At 48.6% G+C, this 21,187-nt stretch overlaps 1 protein-coding gene across 16 annotated transcripts in view; it reads left to right on the top strand.

Moving 5' to 3' along the window:
• stk33 (serine/threonine kinase 33) overlaps window positions 1-21,187 on the top strand; it is a 244,685-nt gene that overhangs the window by 142,297 nt on the left and 81,201 nt on the right. For all 16 annotated transcript variants that reach the window (XM_072466451.1, XM_072466452.1, XM_072466456.1 and 13 more), the window contains 3 exons: window positions 451-589; window positions 7,669-7,757; window positions 11,122-11,209. In XM_072466451.1, the coding sequence (XP_072322552.1) occupies window positions 451-589; window positions 7,669-7,757; window positions 11,122-11,209 (316 nt within the window). The remainder of the gene's footprint in view (window positions 1-450; window positions 590-7,668; window positions 7,758-11,121; window positions 11,210-21,187) is intronic.

Here is a 21,187-nt window from a genome sequence, read left to right as displayed (position 1 = left end):
CTGTTCCCATCCTGCTGAAAATCAATAATAAATGAGTGAACAATATCATCGTACTTCAGTGATAGATTCAGGAGGGAAAAAAGCCACTTCTATCCATACAAGTCACATTTCCTGATTTCTCACAAAATAGCTTTTTTAAAAAAACAATGCTGGAGGTGATGGAATTGATTGGTGATTGCCTACTTGTTTTAATGAAAATTAAACCACTGTATCTGCAGATAAGTTTTCACTTATAGTTTATCAATGACGCAGGGAGACTGAACAGCAAATTTCTCACTCCAACTAATATAGGCTAGATGCATTCTATATTCCCTAGATGGCTGGGAGGTTCAATATTACGTCACCTTAAATAAAATATATCACCCTTTTAAAATTGAAGAACCAAATGTCAAAATAACAAGGGTGTGAGAATCCTTACTAGATAACTTAATAATTATTGGTCTCTTTCAGCGAGTATACCTGGTGACAGAAGTCTGTGAGGGTGGAGAACTAAGCGCAATCCTTCATAGAAAAAAACGCTTAAGTGAGAAAGAGACGAGGCATGTGATTCGAAGCCTGGCAAGTGCAATTGCTTACCTACATAAAAATGGTAAGATTTCATTGCAGGAATAAGGTAATTACCATGTACTTATGCAAGATATAATAGTAATTAAAACATTCTAAAGCAATAAAATCTGTAAGAGGTAAAGTGCTCATTTAATGAAAACTTTCAGTTCAAGTACTAATTTAAAAGGAATAATTTTCAATAAGAAAATGATAGAACATAACGTAAAAAATAGGAGCAGGAGTAGACCATATGCCTCTCCAGCCCACTCCGCTATTCAATAAGATCATGGCTGATTTTCCTCAACTCCACTTTCCAACCTTCTTTCTGTATCCATTGATTCCCTCGGAGATCAAACACCTTTCCGCAACCCTCTGAAAGATTCACAGTCCTCTGACTGAAGAGACCTCTACTCAACTCTACATGATCCTGAGACTATGCCCCTATCTTCTCGATTCTCCTGATGGAGAAAACAACTTGTCTATCCTGCCAAAGCCCCTTTTGGACTTGAGATGTTAACTCTGTTTTTCTCCACAAATGCTGTCAGTCCGGCTGAGTTTATCCAGCGTTTTCTGCTTTTATTTCAAATTTCCAGCATCAATATTTTGCTTTAATTTCCTTTAGAATCTTGTATGCTTCAATGAGATTGGCTTTCATTATTCTAAGCTGCGGAGAGTACAGGCCAAATAATCACCAGAGCCCTATATAATTGTAGAAAGTCTCCCTTGTTCTTGTACTCCAGTCTCCTTGCCATAAAGGCCATTATGCCATTTGCCTTCCCAAGTGCTTTCTACCTGCATGGTAACTTTGTATTCCTTGTATGTGTACACCCAAATCTCTCTTAACATCAACTTTTTTAAACTTCACACCTTTTCAAAGGAATTTGAAAATTTTATTCACCTAATAATAATTATAATGTATCAGAAATGTAAGATTAATTAACAATAATTTTTCCATTTGGTTCATCAATCCCACCCTGTCCCATACTTATGATTCCACCAATATGACTAAAAATAGATTATCCAGTCATTATCACAGTACTGTTTGTAGGATCTTGCCTTATGCATGTGTGACTGCTGCATTCCCTACAATAACAGTAACTACACTTTCAAAATATTTCACTGGCTGAAAATTGTTTGAGAGGTCCTGAGATGGTGGAAGGCACCATAGAAATGGAAATCTTTTTTAAGATAATCGTGACAAGGACAATTGCATTGGCAGTTATGTGATACATCGAAACATAGTAATCTGGCCCACTTAGTCTCAGCTGCTTTTCCATTTTTGCGTTTTGCATTTTGTTGAACGTATGGTGATAGCAGCTTTTCTCTTACTGTGTCAGAATGATCTGTTTTATTCCAATTCTGAATTTTTTCTGTGTGGCAAATATTTGTGCTGTGATTTCTTTGTCAAATTTAAAATCAATGTTAAGTGTAAAGAAAGTGCCTGTTAGATGCCCAAACCAGTCCCTTAAGCTAATAGCAATTTCATGGATATTAATATAAATGGTAAATACTCTGCCAAAACAATCATATTATTTCTAATCTGATAAATAAATAGCACTCGGGTACATTTATTGGCAATTTATCTCATTGTCTCAGGTTTGTTGTCTCAGCTTTGTTGCATTCATAATATGAATTATTGGCAGGTTTTCTTATTTTGGCTGTGGCAAAGCTGTCATTGATCTGCCCTTTCACATAGTTTTGTAGATCCACCAACTAATATGTGATATGGGAGTGCAGCATGAATAAAAGTTATTCCCATTCCTAAATGGAAACTTGTGATGCTATTTTGTCAGCTTCTAATTACAGTTCTACTGTGCTCAATAGAATGCTAGGAAAATAAACTTTCCTGAGTACTAGGGACTGAATTCTATTTCTGGGATTAGAACCCTGATGTCAGGTAAATTTCCCTTATCCCTGAAGCGATTTGTTTTTGACGAGCTGACCAATTAGTGGGAGCGCACTCGTTTGCCACTTCAGGATGGTAGGTGGGCCTCTGAAGCTGGTGGGCCAGTCAAAGTGCCCTCGCAGAGGTGGGGGCTGCCGATGCATATTGGGGAGAAAGAGATTGGCGAGAGAGAGATTGGGCGCCCAAGCTGCTTTTGGGTGGATAGCTATTCTTTCTGCCCAAACCAGCATGCTCTAAACTGGTCTGGAGGCAGGAGGCATGCTTCCAAAATGGATGCCAGGTACTCGTGGGAAACTTTGTGTCGCCTGCCTCCTTTTCATCAGCCACCACCTCTGCGAGGGGCACTGGCTTGAGTGGAGGTTCCATCAACAGTGCTGTAATTTTCCTTTGTTAAATTTATGAATAAAGCGTCTGATTGTACTGAATCCCATCCTTTGGTCTTCCCTAGCTCAGTGAACAAGATTGGCATTGTATGAAGATGTAATTTGTTGACAATGAAGCACATGAAGCATTGTATGAGGAATTAGTAGTTTGTGTATTTTATAAATGAATCGTAATGTGATTCCTCAGTAACTATATGGGCCAGATATTGCCATTTTTACAAATGAGAATTGCATCCGAATTGCCAACAGCATGCCACATTAGAACTCACCCCCACATTACAAAGGGAAGGTGACAAAACTGCATCTTTTCTCCAAACAGTTGTGATTTCTTACTTGGGGTGCTTTCAGGCGATAGTCGTCCTTAATATATCTTAGAATTTACAGTGCAGAAGGCCATTCGGCCCATCGAGTCTGCATCAGCTCTTTGAAAGAGCACCCGGCCCAAGCCCACATCTCCACCCTATCCCCATAACCCAGTAACCCCACCCAACACTAAGGGCAATTTAGCATGGCCAATCCACCTAACCTGCACATCTTTGGACTGTGGGAGGAAACCGGAGCACCCGGAGGAAACCCACACACACACGGGGAAAACATGCAGACTCCGCACAGACAGTGAACCAAGCCGGGAATCGAACCTGGGACCCTGGAGCTGTGAAGCAATTGTGCTAACCACCATGCTGCCCTATCTTACCAAGTATTTGGTATTTATATGGGAGATTTGACAGTGGGTATCGGAATGCTCCTTGTTGGAAGAGCCCATTGGAGTGGAGTATAATCTATCCTCAACCTATGTGCGAGATTCTCCATTGTGAGTGCGCCTCACTACCACTACCAGTGAGGACGGCGAATTTGGCACTCAGCCAAATTTTCATTCACTGCAGCAGGAACGGAGGATCCCGCTAGAGTGAAGGAACGGAGATTCAAAGTCTTTTTTCATTTATTTTCCCCTTTCCAACAAGTAGTAATCAACAGTAAGAATACTAGAGTACGATGGAAAATTGTAACTAACTGGCAACGAATTTAGAAATTTATCAAGGTTGGAGTAACTTGTTCATCTTTAAATCTTTGCAGTAGAGCCCGGTTAGAAATGTTTTGTATTGAGTGTTGTCATGATGAAATGGCATGTGCATGTGTGATTTTATTCTTTAATTTCATTTGGTGACAAAATGAACTGCTTTAAAAAGGAATTCTAAAAGCCAGCAAGGACGCTGACTTAAGAAGGCGGCCACAAGTAACCTGATATCTGGCATTACAAGTTGACCAGGTTCCTGGAAGGTTCCAATGTGCAATACAATAAAAACATGCACAGGCATCCTGCTATGAAATTTCATATTTGCTGAAATCAGGAACTACTTCAAAAGATTATCTGAAACTGTAGGGCTCTTACCATTTGCATTTCTATAAAGCTACCTCTCAAGCAAACACAGCATGTTTACCGTGACAACAGCTATGTGGAAGATCTCATCGAGATGGATGATGGATTATTCAGAAGTTAATAGTTGGGAAATTATAGAGTTTAATCACCTAGGCCATAAAACAGTAGCCATAGTTTGTCCAGACATGAGCTATTTAATTGCCTTCTGAACTAATTAGGGAGCGAGTGGTCGTGTGACTAAAATTACCATTTCTTAATGCTTTTTATTACAACACCCCATACAGCTAAGCAGAAGTCTAGAAAAAGGCTGCCAATGAGCAGCAACAATCTCTCTCCTTTTTTCTAAGTTCAGGATACTATTTCTATTACAGTTTGAAATCCAGCACAGTGATAGAGGGCTGGATTCTCCAATTCTGCAGCTATGTCCACAGGATCTGTCTGGTCTTACGACCAGAAAGTCAGCGACGCCCCCGCACGGATCCTCCACCTGATGGGGGGCTAGCAGCCGATACGGACGTAGAATGGCCAGGGCCGTGATCGCGCATGCACATGGCAGCGGCCAGACCCGGCCTGCCAAAAACTGCCCCTCCTGCAACCCCGCTCGCCCACCCCCCCCCCCACCACTCCACCCAGCCCGCTGAAACCCCCAAACCAGCGGAATGGCTCCATCCTGACATGTGAGGTTTTTGAAAGTTGTGAGGATACGTTTCACACGCCGTTGGGGACTCGGCCCATCGGGGGGGGCAGAGCATCGGAGGAGGGCCTCAGGTGTTGTCTTGAGGCTGTCCCGACGGCTTACGGCATTTTTGAGGGGCGGAGCATCGTAAAAACATGGCCGCCCCCGATTCCAGCGTAAAAGTGGATTCTCCAGCCGATCGCTGAACTCTATTTCGCCATTGGCGATCAGAGAATCAAGCTCAGAGAATTTCCATCACGAGGAAGATCAGATGCACGACGAAGATCAGATGCACTATCAGCAACTTTTGTAAAAGAGGATGGATTACTTTTGTAAAAACATTGTCTCCAGTAATTGGGATTCCCCCACACATTCGTATGGGATTCCCCTGGTTACACCCCCATAGGACTCCCCTTACCCCAAACTACCTCCCAGCAGGACTCCTACGATGCCCCCCCCCACCATACCACCCCTCCCCCCACCATACCACCCCTCCCCCCACCATACCACCCCTCCCCCCCCCAACCATACCACCCCTCCCCCCCCCAACCATACCACACCACTCCTCCCCCACCACACCACCCCTCCCCACCACACCACCCCTCCCCTCTCCCCCCCCCACCCCACCCCTCCCCCCCCCCACCCCACCCCTCCCCCCACCCCACCCCTCTCCCCCCCCCACCCCCACCCCTCTTCCCCCCCCCACCCCACCCCTCTCCCCCCCCCCCACCCCACCCCCTCCCCCCCCCCACCCCTCTCCCCCCCCACCCCACCCCACCCCCCCCACCCCACCCCTCTCCCCCCCCACCCCACCCCTCTCCCCCCCCACCCCACCCCTCTCCCCCCCACCCCACCCCACCCCCCCCCACCCCACCCCTCTCCCCCCCCACCCCACCCCTCTCCCCCCCCACCCCACCCCTCTCCCCCCCCCCACCCCACCCCTCTCCCCCCCCACCCCACCCCTCACCCCCCCCCCCCACCCCACCCCCCCACCACCCCACCCCACCCCTCTCCCCCCCCACCCCACCCCTCTCCCCCCCACCCCACCCCTCTCCCCCCCCACCCCACCCCTCTCCCCCCCCACCCCACCCCTCTCCCCCCCCACCCCTCTCCCCCCCACCCCACCCCTCTCCCCCCCCACCCCACCCCTCTCCCCCCCCACCCCACCCCTCTCCCCCCCCACCCCTCTCCCCCCCCACCCCACCCCTCTCCCCCCCCACCCCACCCCTCTCCCCCCCACCCCACCCCTCTCCCCCCCCACCCCCACCCCCTCTCCCCCCCCACCCCCACCCCTCTCCCCCCCCACCCCACTCCCCCCCCACCCCACTCCCCCCCCCACCCCACCCCTCTCCCCCCCCTCTCCCCCCCCACCCCACCCCTCTCCCCCCCCCACCCCACCCCTCTCCCCCCCCACCCCACCCCCTCTCCCCCCCACCCCACCCCTCTCCCCCCCCACCCCACCCCTCTCCCCCCCCAACCCCACCCCTCTCCCCCCCCAACCCCACCCCTCTCCCCCCCCACCCCACCCCTCTCCCCCCCCACCCCTCTCCCCCCCCACCCCACCCCTCTCCCCCCCCACCCCACCCCTCTCCCCCCCCACCCCTCTCCCCCCCCACCCCTCTCCCCCCCCACCCTCTCCCCCCCCCCACCCCTCTCCCCCCCCCACCCCTCTCCCCCCCCACCCCACCCCTCTCCCCCCCCACCCCACCCCTCTCCCCCCCCCACCCCACCCCTCTCCCCCCCCCCACCCCACCCCTCTCCCCCCCCCCACCCCACCCCTCTCCCCCCCCCACCCCACCCCTCTCCCCCCCCCACCCCACCCCTCTCCCCCCCACCCCTCTCCCCCCCCACCCCTCTCCCCCCCCACCCCTCTCCCCCCCCCACCCCACCCCTCTCCCCCCCCACCCCTCTCCCCCCCCACCCCTCTCCCCCCCCACCCCTCTCCCCCCCCACCCCACCCCTCTCCCCCCCCCACCCCTCTCCCCCCCCCACCCCTCTCCCCCCCCCACCCCTCTCCCCCCCCCACCCCTCTCCCCCCCCCACCCCTCTCCCCCCCCCACCCCTCTCCCCCCCCCCCCTCTCCCCCCCCCCCCTCTCCCCCCCCACCCCACCCCACCCCTCTCCCCCCCCACCCCACCCCTCTCCCCCCCCCACCCCACCCCACCCCTCTCCCCCCCCACCCCACCCCCACCCCACCCCTCTCCCCCCCACCCCACCCCTCTCCCCCCCCACCCCACCCCTCTCCCCCCCACCCCACCCCTCTCCCCCCCCACCACACCACCCCTCTCCCCCCCCCACCACACCACCCCTCTCCCCCCCCACCACACCACCCCTCTCCCCCCCACCACACCACCCCTCTCCCCCCCACCACACCACCCCTGTTCCCCCCTCTCACCACCCCCCTCTCTTCCCCCCACCACACCACCCCTCCTCACCCCCCCCCCCCCCCGCCCACCACACCACCCAGTTGTCATTTCCTGCGCTTCTCCGTGTAGGAAGTGATTGGGATGCCATTTCTCGATCCCCTGAACTCACTTAGTGCGAGACATCTTGCAAGATCTGATTGATTCCCGTGAGGCGTTAGAGCCAATGGGAATCTCAGCGGAGGCCTCTCCCGGGATCTACTGGCTGCGTCGTGCCCGATTTCGGCGAGGCGTGGCTAGTAGATCGCGTCCAATATGTGTGGGAGATTTTGTGTGTGGTTCCTGAAATTGTTAAATCTCATCAGTTTATTTATATTGCACATGTATATATTAAAACTTGTGTGATCTTTCTATAGATATTGTCCATCGAGATTTAAAACTGGAAAACATCTTGGTTAAAAGTAATGAAAGCAACAGTGAAATTGACATGAAACTGAACATCAAGGTAAATTAAATAAATTGTGCAGTGAAATTGTTGTGAAAAGTTTCATGTGTTCCTAAATCATTGACTCCCTTCCTCTAGCATATGAAGAGTCCCTTTCTGAGCAGGTTCTAATCTCAAGGTCCATTTAAACTGTAGATCTCCAAATGCTACCTGTCTAATTATAATGTTAGCAATAGCTTGTAAAACTATTAAAAATTAATAAGAACATAAGAACTAGGAGTAGGCCATCTGGCCCATTGAGCCTGCTCCGCCATTCAATAAGATCATGGCTGATCTTTTTGTGGACTCAGTTCCACTTACCCCGCCTGCTCAACATAATCTTTTATTCCTTTACTGTTCAAAAAACAGTAGTGGCCAGTTTGATTTGTGAAACCATTTGGAGCATGGATCAAGTAAACAATTTTCCAATATTACTTAAAAACATGGGCAGCTTCCAAATCTATACAATAATACCACCCCTGCCACCTCCCTGAACTCCGTCATTGTTTCTGTGCTGCCAGGCAGCTTGTCCACAATTTTCTGCAGTTAAGCATTGGGAAGACTGAAGTCATTGGGCTGGATTCTCCCAAAAAGGGATTTATGTTCCGACACCGGCGTAAAAACGCTGGCGTTGCACTCTGGAGTTTCTTCAAAAAACATCAGTCGATTCAGGAGCTAGCAGGGACCCGGAGTGATTCTCGCAGCTTTCGCTGCGGATACGGGCCCCCGCACATCCGGTTTTGAGTCCGCGCATGCGCACGGCGACGGCCTATGGCGGCTCCCAGCGGCCGCGCCGAGCGCCATGGCGGATACAGACTGCGAGGCAGCTCCGAAATGTAGACCCCCCCCCCCCCGATTGGCCAGACACCCTTGCACTGGACCAGTCCGATATGTCCCCCGGCCACCCATAGAGCCCCGATCCCCCCGCCCCCCCCCCAACCAGGGCTTCCACGGACTGAGTCTACAGCCGCCACGCACGGTTCCCAAACGTCAATAGGTGGTCAGAACCACGCCGCCGGGAACTCAGCTGGCTGGGAGCGGAGTATTGCTGGGCGGGCCATTGGCAATGGCTCCCCAGCCGCGCGGAGTAACTCGTGGAATCAGCGATTCTCAGGCCAGAAGAATCGCCGGAGCGGCGGCGGGCCTGATTCCGGCACAAAAGTTGATTCTCCGCCCCCCCCCCCCCCGCGGCAAACGCGATTTTGGCGTGGGGCTGCGGAGAATCCAGCCCATTGTCTTTGGCTAAGACAAAAAGGCCTTAAGAAATGTTTTTCTACATCAAAAATGATTTACAAGTATATTATTAATGTCATATCTTGAAGAACATACCTAACTATGGTGTCTCCAATTGTTTTATTATTCCCATCAATTCCTTATACTGATGGTTCTAATTGAGTAATTATTTTCGGAGAGATTCTTTCTTGTTTAGAAAAGGCTGTGGTATGAAGAGCAAATAAGCCAGCATCTGATTGTTTCGTAGCTGGGACTTTGTAAGGTAAAGAAGCTTTTAAGTTTTAGTTTAGCTAATTTGATTGCAGCAGGAGATACGTAGTAAGAGAGAAGGCAGCTAGCACAGCTCTGCTAGAAGCAGTTAATTTTAGAAGGTTAAAGAGGAAACACCTCTTTCAGCCTTGCTAGAAGAAAATCCATACTTTGGAATAATGGTTAAGAAAACAGATGCCGGAAATCTGAAGTCCAGCCAGTTAAAGAAACTGGAGAAATTAAGAGACGTTTCTAAGAAGGCTGGAGTTAACGGAACAGAGGAAACTGGGAACCAGAACAGATCACTGTTCAGTACAGTCACAGAGTTGAAAAGGCATTGGATCATGAGAGGCCAGAAAGATATCTGCAATAGTCCTAAGGTTTATGAGACATTACAGTAGTTTGGGAGACATTATTTGAAATAATTGTGGAAATCAGTGGCTGAATCCCGGAGTTGTTGCAAAAGCCTTTAGGACAATCGAAACCTGAAGGAGAGGAGTATTGTGAGCAGTTTTGGGCCCCCGTATCAAAGGAAGGATGTGCTGGCCTTGGAAAGAGTCTAGAGGAGGTTCACAAGAATGACCCCTGAAATGAAGAGCTTGTCATATGAGGAACGGTTGGGACTCGAGGTCTTTACTCATTGGAGTTTTGAAGGATGAGGGGGGATCTTATTGAAACTTAGGATACTTCTTGGCCTGGAAGAGTGGATGTGGAGAGGCTGTTTCCACTTGTAGGAAAAACTGCAATCTCAGACTAAAAGGACGATACTTTGGAACAGAGAGGAGGAGGAATTTCTTCGGCCAGAGGGTGGTGAATCTGTGGAACCCTTTGCTGCAGAAGGCTGTGGAGGCCAAATCACTGAGCGTCTTTAAGACAGAGATAGATAGGTTCTTGATCAATAAGGGGATCAGGGGTTTGGGGAGAAGGCATGAGAAAAATATCAGCCATGATTGAATGCGGAGCAGACTCGATGGGCCGAGTGGCCTAATTCTGCTCCTATATCTTATGGCCTTAAAACCTGAAAGTGAAACTTTGATGGAAGCAGCGAAGGGAACGCATCATTTAAAATAAGATTTGAAAGTGTGACTTTTGAAAGCAGAATTTGAAATCACTCGTGTGGAAGCCGGAGTTTAGTGAGACGAGGCGGCTCGTGGTATAAGAATCGTCTGGGGGGATTTTGAGGAGAACTCCACAAACATTCACTTCGGTTCTGAGAGAAGTGTGTCTTACCATGGTCATCTTGTATGCTTAAAGGGACTTGTGTATTAATGAGACCATTGTAGCTTAATGTACCTTGTAATCAGTGTTAATCTTAAAATCTGTGTGTAATTATTAAGATAAGGGGGGTGGAGTAAAGGAACATTGTGAAATAATCCAACTTTTCATGTTTAATAAATGTTTTTTCCTTGTTAAAACTAATTGGTGATCCTGTGACTCTGTTCCTCTACCTTTTATTTCAAAAAATAAAAGTTACGGGTTTCCTAGCGACATGGGGTGGCTTCAATGGGCAACCCCATTGACAAGCGGCGGGAAGAGAGAATCTCGCCGCCAGCTAACGGCGTGCTGTTGAGAAACACATGGCTGGGGGACCGGAGAATCCAGCCCACGGTCTTTTGAGCCAGGGTTCCATTCTGGGATCCGTCCAGTTGTAACATCAACTGGGATCATAACACTGATCAAATGAATTCTGCTTCATTGAAAATGTATTCGTCACGGAAACATTCTCAGACAGGTAAAGATGGTTGTGAACATCCACAGTGGAAACTATCCATTTTTTACTGAAACACAAAGCTGAAGAGTTGACTCAATAGGAGAAGTGTAGAAAATTGATGCTCAGGAAAATGCATTGCAAATATCCTGTGCTACATTGTCCAACCCATTCTGAAATGTTTTCATTACCCAGGTGACTGATTTTGGACTTTCTGTGCAGAAAGGGGGTGTTGGCAGTGACAAAATGTTGCAGGCAACCTGTGGAACACCTTTGTACATGGGTAAGAAATCTGTTGACATTTACATGTATTTTCTCCCCAGAGATTTGCACTTAAACTTGCATATTTCACCAATGTTTATTTCTGGTTTCATGTGTGCAGAATTGTACAAAAGAGTTAAAAAACAAAAAGTAATTATAGATGTTGTAAAGTGTAACCTTTGGCTAAGATGTTCCACAACACATTACATTTATCTCAATTATTTCCCTGATCTAGGTAATTGATATAAGATAAAAATTGGAGTAGAAATTAGCAATAATTCACGTATTCAATACCAATTCTGCAGGCCATCATGCTTCTTTTCTACCAGCAGGCGTGCTTTTAATGACTTGCTTTTTAAGCAAATGAAGAATAAAGTTACATGCCCCAGTCATTTATTTTCCATACAAAGCTGGATAGAGGTCATAGGCATTGCAAAGAAGTATGTTGGAGCTTTACCATAGAGTTGGAGGAAATTGGGTGAATGTTTGAATAGGAGGAAAATGGGGAGACATCCCGGGCAGTGGAATTAGGTCTGAATTGCTCTAGCAAAGAGTTGGCACAGAGATGAAGAACAAAATGACGACCTCCTGTACTGTCAGCCTGTTTGATCCAATGGTTTGTAAATTTCATTGAGATGTAGATGTGAAAGCACAATCAAAAATTGTTATTTTAGTGGCTTCTGAACCTGAAATGATTTTATTGCATAATCGCTGCCATATGTGCAATAATTTTATATCTAACACTGTTACAAAATCTTTTTGATATCACTGAAATTGATTGTGATGTTCTTACTGGAAGATTGAGAGTTTACCTGTTCAGTGCATTACTGAGAAACTGCACACTAAATCAAATTTTTAAATAATTTCTTTTATGTAACAAATGGCACATACACACCGAGGTTTAAATGTATTCATTAACAGAATGGGCGCGATTTAACGGGGAAAAGAGAGTCCCGTTTTGGGCACAGCGAGGTGTTTCTAGGCGCCTGCAGCACCGAGAATGACCTTGCTATCAAATGGGACTTTTTTTTTACCTCGGCGAGGAACGGCCACTGAGATGGCACTTACCTTCATTTCCTGTACTTATGAGTTCAGCTCGTTAGTGCAGGAAAAGATCGGGGCTCCATTTTTAAATGCTGCCCTGATCTCTCGACCCCCCCCTTGGCATCTCCATCGTGACCTCTGCACCCCCTCCCCCCAATGCACCCACCTACCCATTAGGGAGTCCTCCAAACCCCCTCACCCCATAAGGGCAAGACACCCCTGGGCACAATCCCTGGCATGGACAACCTGGCATCCAAGCACCTTGGCACTGCCAGGGTGTCCATGCAGTAGTGCCATGGTGCCAGACCTCCAGTGCCAAGGTGCCTGGGTGGCAGAGGGAGTACAAAGGTGCTATCCTGCCCAGAGCCCGACCACCCGGGGGTCTCCGATGGCCTTCAGACCCCCAAGGTCCCATTACGCCTGATCCACGTTTGTGGGTCCAGTACTAAACGTCGCCTTCCAGATCGTGATGTCTTGCAAGATCTCATTAGATCTCATGTGGCACCCTGAGCGTCATAGATCTCACGAGCGGCCTCTTGCGAGGTTTAACGGCCTCATCACGTCACTGGGTCAGGCGGGACAAGGCCGTTTGACCATGCCCAATATCCTGGACCACTGGCCAACTTCTAAATGTTATGTAACGATATAACCGACAGACTCTTTGTGAGCAGCAGATAGCAGGCACAATCCAACGGAAACGTTTCTAAGTATCATTTGTGGCAGCTTTTGCTGGGAGTTTCTCCCTGGCTGTCAGCGAGTTCCCCACCACTATCTTAACCAAACATAGTTACTTTGTGGGCCCTTGGGGACTTTTGCACCAGGCTAGCCCCACTTAGGGCGCGATCTACTGACCATGCAGCATCCAAAAAGCAGTGCGCCGCAGCTCAACGTGGCCAATAAATGATGGGAGACCCCGCTCCCGGGATCTATCTGGCTCGCCATGCCTTGCGAGATCGAACACGATCTAGCAAAACGTTGCACTATGAAGAGTGCCCATTGTGGGCGGGATCACTTTTAGCCAGATCTGCATATTAGAGCGAGACAGCTAGTCTCACTTTAATATGCAGTTCCCTGAGGTAACCAAGGCGTTGGGATCTTTCCCTTTTGCCTTGGAGACCTTGGACGAATGCTGTTCAGTACTGGGCTCCACAAACGGGGACCAGATGGAACGGCACTTGTGGGGGTTGTCATGATATTCAGGTAAACATCATAGCACAAACATACATACATATTGATGGACGGATCAACGGACCAATCAACACACACACAACACCACAGCCAATCACAGGCAAGAGCATACACAGTACAAAACAGGGAACACAACACTTCCTGGGCATTCCAGCAGGAGACAGCTCAGGGCACAGAGCTCATAGCAAGCCACTCAGACATCCACCATGTGTTGAGTGCCACTACAAGATAGTATTAGGAATAAGTCCACAGATTCTAGGGTTATGATCGAACCTCAGTAACCAGTTTACCACTGTAAATAAATGTTAGTAATAAAACTGAATTGTACCATTCGCAACCGTGTTGGTTCGTCTGTGTAGCAGAGTACCCAACACATCAGAGGTCTCCCAGGGGATTGGAGGCCCCCAGGTACAAGATTTCTGGGCAGGGTGGTGGTGCTCAGGTGGCACAGCCAGCTGGCAGAGGCACTGCCAGGGTGCCAGGTTGGCACTGCCAAGGTGTCCAGGTCGCAGCAGCAGTGCCAGGGTACTAAGGTGTCAAGGTGGCATTTTCTTTCACGGCGGTGATCGGGCAGAGCTGTCCTGCACGGGTGAGGGGGACCGGGGACCACCTTATAGTGAGTTGGGGCTGGGAAGGTTCAGGAGTTGGGTCGGCAACTAGAGAGGTGAGGACGCCATTTAAAAATGGCATCCCGATCGCTCCGTCCACTGAGGGGTTTGGGTGAGCGGGGCTCCTCAGTGCAGGAAATCGGGCCGCCATTTTGAAAGGGTGCCCTGAACTGTAAGTGGGCTTGAGGGTCCCCCACACACCCCACCACGGGCAACGTCACCCCCAACATGTGGCCACTACCCCCCCCCCCCACCCCCACCCAAGTGATGACACCCTGTTATGGGGTCGCAGTGCGAAGGTGCCCATATTCAAGGGGGATGGCCATGGAGCCACCATGTACTGTTCCTGATCACGCAGAGGCGGGATACCCCTCCCCCCTCCAGGTGCCATTTCACCTGGACCATGTTTGTGTGGACTAGTACTGAACGGCGCCCAGTTGGGCACTCCGAAGGGGAGGCTGGTAGGTCCTGGGAGTCCGATAGATCCCGGGTTAGCAGGACTAAGCAGGTTTTAAACGTACTTAGGTGTGCTCGGCTTGATCCCACCCATTGTGGCTGGTATCCTGATCGCCACGCCTCGCGAGACCTGCGTAGATCTCGTGAGGTGTGCTGGCAGTCGGGAAGCCTGCGGGAGCTCTCTCCTGGCATCTATCGGCCATGTCCTGCTCCTGTTAGGGAGCAACGCGGCCGCTAAATGGCGCCCAACACATTCTCATAACACACACGGATTTTCACTACCAAGATGGGTAGGCTCGAGTCGGGAAATTTCCCAGCTCACCACACCGGCCTTGGTAGAAAGGTCCCCAAAATGTGTAATTTTTATCTGGGGATTTGTCGGAGGATGTGCGGGTGTGGGATAAAGACAGGTCTGTGCTGTCACCCCTGGAAGCGAATGAGGTGCGACCAAGCGCCTAGCAGGGCTGGTTAAAAGGCCCACCTCCCTTTAGTTGTTTAGTTATATTTTAGGCCTCCTGGCCCTGGGGAGAGTGGGGGGCATGAATTGGTATGGAGGGGCATGGGTAAGACTTTTTTAACTCGCCTTTGAGAAGTTTCCCAACTTCAAACTATTATTTGCCAGCATTAAGTCATTAATAAAATAAGGATCCTTTTTTTACAGAAAGCAATGTGTCTGATATTGGCAGAGAAAAGCTCGGTGAACAACAAAGTAATTATTTGGCTTTATGATGATCAGTCAGTGGTCAACAAAGAAGCGTGAATTATTCCCATGGTACATGCTGAAACACATCCAAATCTAGCAGACATTAAAGCCATTGTGTTAGGATGGCAGGCTGTGTGGAGCAGTTTAAGTTGTTTATTCTCTTTTAAAGACAGCATTTTTGCTATCGTTCTCATTGCAGTCCCTAGCTGGCTCTAGGAGGACACCAGATGGTGCTATTATTACTGCTATTCAGCATGGATGAAGGCATAGGCAACTGACTTGACAATGACAGCGTGCATGAAAAGAGAGTTTTTTTAAACAAAGAATGCTTTTGTGATTTGTTTACAATTTTGTTATATGTCAAATTGTAGCTGCACAAACGATATAAAAAACTGGTGGTTAAAGCAAGTCAAAGTGATTAGATTGTTAGAGATGTATTAAGTTTCTGTGTTGCTAATAAGAAACTGAAATAACTTTTACTTCATGCAGGGTCAATGATGTGGATAAAACTGCCCTGTGATGTTGGCACACATTTTAAACAGTTTAACATGCCCTTTGGAAGAACATACAAGAAAGGGGGAAACCTCATAGAAACCTATAAAATCCTAACAGCACTAGACAGGATAGATGCAATAAGGATGTTCCCGATGGCGGGGGTGTCCAGAACCAGGGGTCACAGTTTAAGGATACAGGGTAGACCGTTTAGGACCGAGATCAGGAGAAATTTCTGCACCTAGAGAGCAGTCACCCTGAGGAATTTGCTGCCACTCAAAGTAGTTGAGGCGAAAACGTTAAATGTTTTCAAGAAGCAGTTAGATATAACACTTGAAGAGTGTCAAGGATATAGGGGGAAAGAGGGTTGAGGCTATTGAGTTGGATGATCAGCCATGAATGGCGGAACAGGCTTGAAGGACCTGCTCCTCCTAATTTCTGTGTTTCTAAATCACGGAATCATAGAAATGTTACAGCACAGAAGGAGACCATTTCGAGCATTGTGTCTGCACCAGCTCTCCAAACAAGTATTATGTCTTAGTGCCATTCCCCTGTCTTTTCCCCATACCCTGTATATTGTTTCTATACAAGTACTCATCTAATGCCCTCTTGAATGCCTCAATTGAACCTGCCTCAACCACATTTCCAGGCAGCGCATTCCACACCCGAACCACTTGCTCTGTGAAAGTTTTTTTCTCACATTAAGTTTATTTCTTTTGCACACCACTTTAAATCTGTGCTTTTTCGTTCTTGGTCCTTTTATGAGTGTGAACAGTTTCTCCCTATTGACTCTGGCCAGCGTCCTCATGGTTTTGAACCTTTCTATCAAATCTCCTCTAAGCCGCCTTTTCTCAAAGTAGGCTAAAGCAACCTCACCAATCTATCCTCGTAAATGGAAGGCGCGATCTTCTCAGAAGGGAACAGAGTCTCCTAGCGAGTCCGTTTAGCCGCGTGTTTCCTGGCACTCACAGTGCCGAGAAACACATGACTATTCAACGTGACATGCTTTGAATAAAGGGCCTGAATGGGGAACGCGCGTCTGAGGCCACACATAGCCCTGATTTTTAAATAGGGAGCTCCACTCGCCGGAACTCCACATCCTAGCTAGAGAAATGGAATCTCGATCTCTGAGACCCCCAAAACATTCCCTAGCCCCTACCCCCCCCTCCTAAACGCAATAAGAGAGAGTCCCCGGCCACCACTGCACCCTACCCCCTCCATACCCACACCAGGCAACCCCGGCCCGACCGCACATGCACAGAAAATGTCAGCTTGACACCTTGGCAGTGCCAACCTGGCACCCTGACAATGCCCATGCCACCTGGAAGTGCCAACCTGAGCACCTGACAATACCACCATACCATCCTGGAGTCACGTCTACAGCCTGTCTATTCCCCCAACTAATGAATTCCTATCACTATTTATCTTCCCTTCTTCTCCCTGACCTCCTGTATAACCAAGCCACTCATGGTGCCATCAACCTGGCTCTGAGTGCACTCCTCTGAGAAACTAGCTTCCAAGTGGAAAACTGATTTGTGAGCGGGATCCCAGGGGACTCCTGCGTTACCTGGCCTAATTCTCTTGCACTGGTTGATAGTCACCCATTACTTCTCTGCCTCTAGGCCTTTAAAGACGTGACCACCCCTCTGAATGTGCTAGCCACAAAGCTCTCAGGAGCTTTATTGAAATACGTTGAGCACTTATATGTCATTGTCAGCTGTTTTTGGATTTGAGAATGATGTCTAATCAGGGTCATTCTGCTGTTGGTCTTCCTGTGACTGAACAGGCCGATTCTTGTCCGGCAGATCTTGGACAGCATGTCCCACCAGGTAGTGGAATCCAGAGTGCAGGGTTTTTTTGTTTTTCTTCTTCTCTTCTTCTGTGCTTCATGATTAAATGGTTCCCCGTATCTAAGGAAGGATGTGCTGTCCTTGGAAAGGGTCCAGAGGAGATTCACAAGAATGATCCCTGCAATGAAATGCTTGTCATATGAAGAACGGTTGAGTACTCTGGGTCTGTACTCGTTGGAGTTTAGAAGGATGAGGGGGGATCTTATTGAAACTTGCAGGATACTGTGAGGCCTTGATAGAGTGGATGTGGAGAGGATGTTTCCACGTGTAGGAAAAACTTGAACCAAAGGACACAATCTCAGACTAAAGGGACGATCCTATGGAACAGAGATGAGGAGGAATTTATTCAGCCAGAGGGTGGTCAAGCTGTGGAACTCATTGCCACAGAAGGCTGTCGAGGCCAAATCACTTGAGTGTCTTGAAGACAGAGATAAATAGGTTCTTGATTAATAAGGGGATCAGGGATTATGGGGAGAATGGGGGTGAGATAAATACCAGCCATGATTGAATGGCGGAACGACTCGATGGGCCGAGTGGCCGAATTCTGCTCCTATGTGTTATAGTCTTATGGTTTGGACTCAAAAGCAGCAACATCAAGATGGGCAAGCTGTCACCGTTTTGAATTATTGTCAACAAGATCCTCCCAGTCTTCAATGTCAATGTTGCTGCGCTTAAAGGAGAGCATTTCTTTGTCCTCCCTTGGAACTATTTGACATTTGAAACAATAAGACATGGAGGAGGAGATGCTTTATGTCAATTGAGACACAGTCCATTGTAGTTGAATTTTTCAAGAGTTTTGTCTCAAAACTTATGAAGGTGGCTTCAAGGACGACACTAGCATTTGTTCCTCCATTGAATCTCGAAGATGCGACTGGCATTCTGGCTGTGCCGGGGATCAGGCCCGGGGGTGTCCTGCTGCTATGTGGTGGGAGGCAGGGGCAGCGGAGGGGCTCGAGGACCCCCCAACATGTGGTTTGGGACATTGGTCGGGAGGTCTAGAGATTGTTGCGGCCTTGGAGCGTTCCCGGCGTGGACTGAATAAATGGTGCCATGAGAGGCTGCAAGCGCCGGGGATGATCCCTCGATTCCCGCCCAGGACGGACTCAGTTTTTTTTTTGTTAAATCACGCCTTAGGTCTTTTGTTGAGTTGAAGAGGTCTTTGTTGTCAAACGCTTGCCGTCATAGTTTGTAGAATGTTCAACTGCACAGCTGTCCATTGTTGGATCCCGTAATGAATGGTGGCGTTTTATGAAAGGCCGTGAGAGGTGGCTACCAAGGAGTAGTAAGAGCTCAAAATATTCCAGAGTGTCTCCTTTCAACACATATGGGACAAGGAATATTTGACTGACTAGGCCTCTGTTGATATGAATTTTGTTTTGGCAACATTCAAAGACTTGTAGAGACTCTTGTGTACAGAATTGGAGAGATCGAAAGTGGCTTAAACACATTTGCTGCAGAGTGGGCAGTGACACTGCAGTCATCTTCAAACTGTAGATCATGTATGTCTATTGTGGTCAGTTTAGTTTTGGCATGAAGGCAACTGAGATTAAAGAGTTTTCCACCTCGGCTGTATTTAGTGCTCACACCAAAGGGCAGTTGACCTTTGATCAGGTGAATAGTCACCTTTGGGTAGATTGTAAATAGGGGGACAATAACACAACCTTGCTTTTGTCTGGATTTTGAAGGGGACTGTTTCAGATCTCCTATTCAAGACAGTTGCAGTCATAAAATCACAAAGTAATTGCAGGATTGTGATGAAGTTTCTCTGACATTAACATTTTGGGAGCGCAATCTGCTGAGCCGTGTGATTTACTGGGACACTCAAACACTAATGTATGGCAGGACTTCAACCCAAATGCGACGTATTTGGTTGACTTAGCAGTAACAAAGAACAACAAAGAACAAAGAAATGTACAGCACAGGAACAGGCCCTTCGGCCCTCCAAGCCCGTGCCGACCATGCTGCCCCACTAAACTACAATCTTCTACACTTCCTGGGTCCGTATCCTTCTATTCCCATCCTATTCATATATTTGTCAAGATGCCCCTTAAATGTCCCTATCGTCCCTGCTTCCACTACCTCCTCCGGTAGCGAGTTCCAGGCACCCACTACCCTCTGCGTAAAAAACTTGCCTCGTACATCTACTCTAAACCTTGCCCCTCTCACCTTAAACCTATGCCCCCTAGTAATTGACCCCTCTACCCTGGGGAAAAGCCTCTGACTATCCACTCTGTCTATGCCCCTCATAATTTTATATACCTCTATCAGGTCTCCCCTCAACCTCCTTCGTTCCAGTGAGAACAAACCGAGTTTATTCAATCGCTCCTCATAGCTAATGCCCTCCATACCAGGCAACATTCTGGTAAGTCTCTTCTGCACCCTCTCTAAAGCCTCCACATCCTTCTGGTAGTGTGGCGACCAGAATTGAACACTATACACCAAGTGTGGCCTAACTAAGGTTCTATACAGCTGCAACATGACTTGCCAATTCTTATACTCAATGCCCCGGCCAATGAAGGCAAGCATGCCGTATGCCTTCTTGACTACCTTCTCCACCTGTGTTGCCCCTTTCAATGACCTGTGGACCTGTACTCCTAGATCTCTTTGACTTTCAATACTCTTGAGGGTTCTACCATTCACTGTATATTCCCTACCTGCATTAGACCTTCCAAAATGCATTACCTCACATTTGTCCGGATTAAACTCCATCTGCCATCTCTCCGCCCAAGTCTCCAGACAATCTAAATCCTGCTGTATCCTCCGACAGTCCTCATCGCTATCCGCAATTCCACCAACCTTTGTGTCGTCTGCAAACTTACTAATCAGACCAGTTACATTTTCCTCCAAATCATTTATATATACTACAAAGAGCAAAGGTCCCAGCACTGATCCCTGTGGAACACCACTGGTCACAGCCCTCCAATTAGAAAAGCATCCCTCCATTGCTACTCTCTGCCTTCTATGGCCTAGCCAGTTCTGTATCCACCTTGCCAGCTCACCCCTGATCCCGTGTGACTTCACCTTTTGTACTAGTCTACCATGAGGGACCTTGTCAAAGGCCTTACTGAAGTCCATATAGACAACATCTACTCCCCTACCTGCATCAATCATCTTAGTGACCTCCTCGAAAAACTCTATCAAGTTAGCGAGACACGACCTCCCCTTCACAAAACCGTGCTGCCTCTCACTAATACGTCCATTTGCTTCCAAATGGGAGTAGATCCTGTCTCGAAGAATTCTCTCCAGTAATTTCCCTACCACTGAAGTAAGGCTAACCGGCCTGTAGTTCCCGGGATTATCCTTGCTACCCTTCTTAAACTGAGGAACAACATTGGCTATTCTCCAGTCCTCCGGGACATCCCCTGAAGACAGCGAGGATCCAAAGATTTCTGTCAAGGCCTCAGCAATTTCCTCTCCAGCCTCCTTCAGTATTCTGGGGTAGATCCCATCAGGTGCTGGGGACTTATCTACCTTAATATTTTTTAAGACACCCAACACCTCGTCTTTTTGGATCACTACATTATCCCTATTTCATAGTATGATTGAGTATAAATGCATAACCATCCCACATTACAGGAAGGATGTAATTGCTCTGGAGAGAGTGCAGAGGAGGTTTCAAGGATGTTGCCAGGGCGAGAAAAGCGGAGCCAAGAGGAGAG

The sequence above is a fragment of the Scyliorhinus torazame genome, chromosome 10 (genome assembly GCF_047496885.1).
Source record: "Scyliorhinus torazame isolate Kashiwa2021f chromosome 10, sScyTor2.1, whole genome shotgun sequence".
NCBI lineage: Eukaryota > Metazoa > Chordata > Chondrichthyes > Carcharhiniformes > Scyliorhinidae > Scyliorhinus > Scyliorhinus torazame.
Note: the sequence above shows the minus strand (reverse complement) of the source record. Positions and strands in the feature narration are given on the sequence as shown.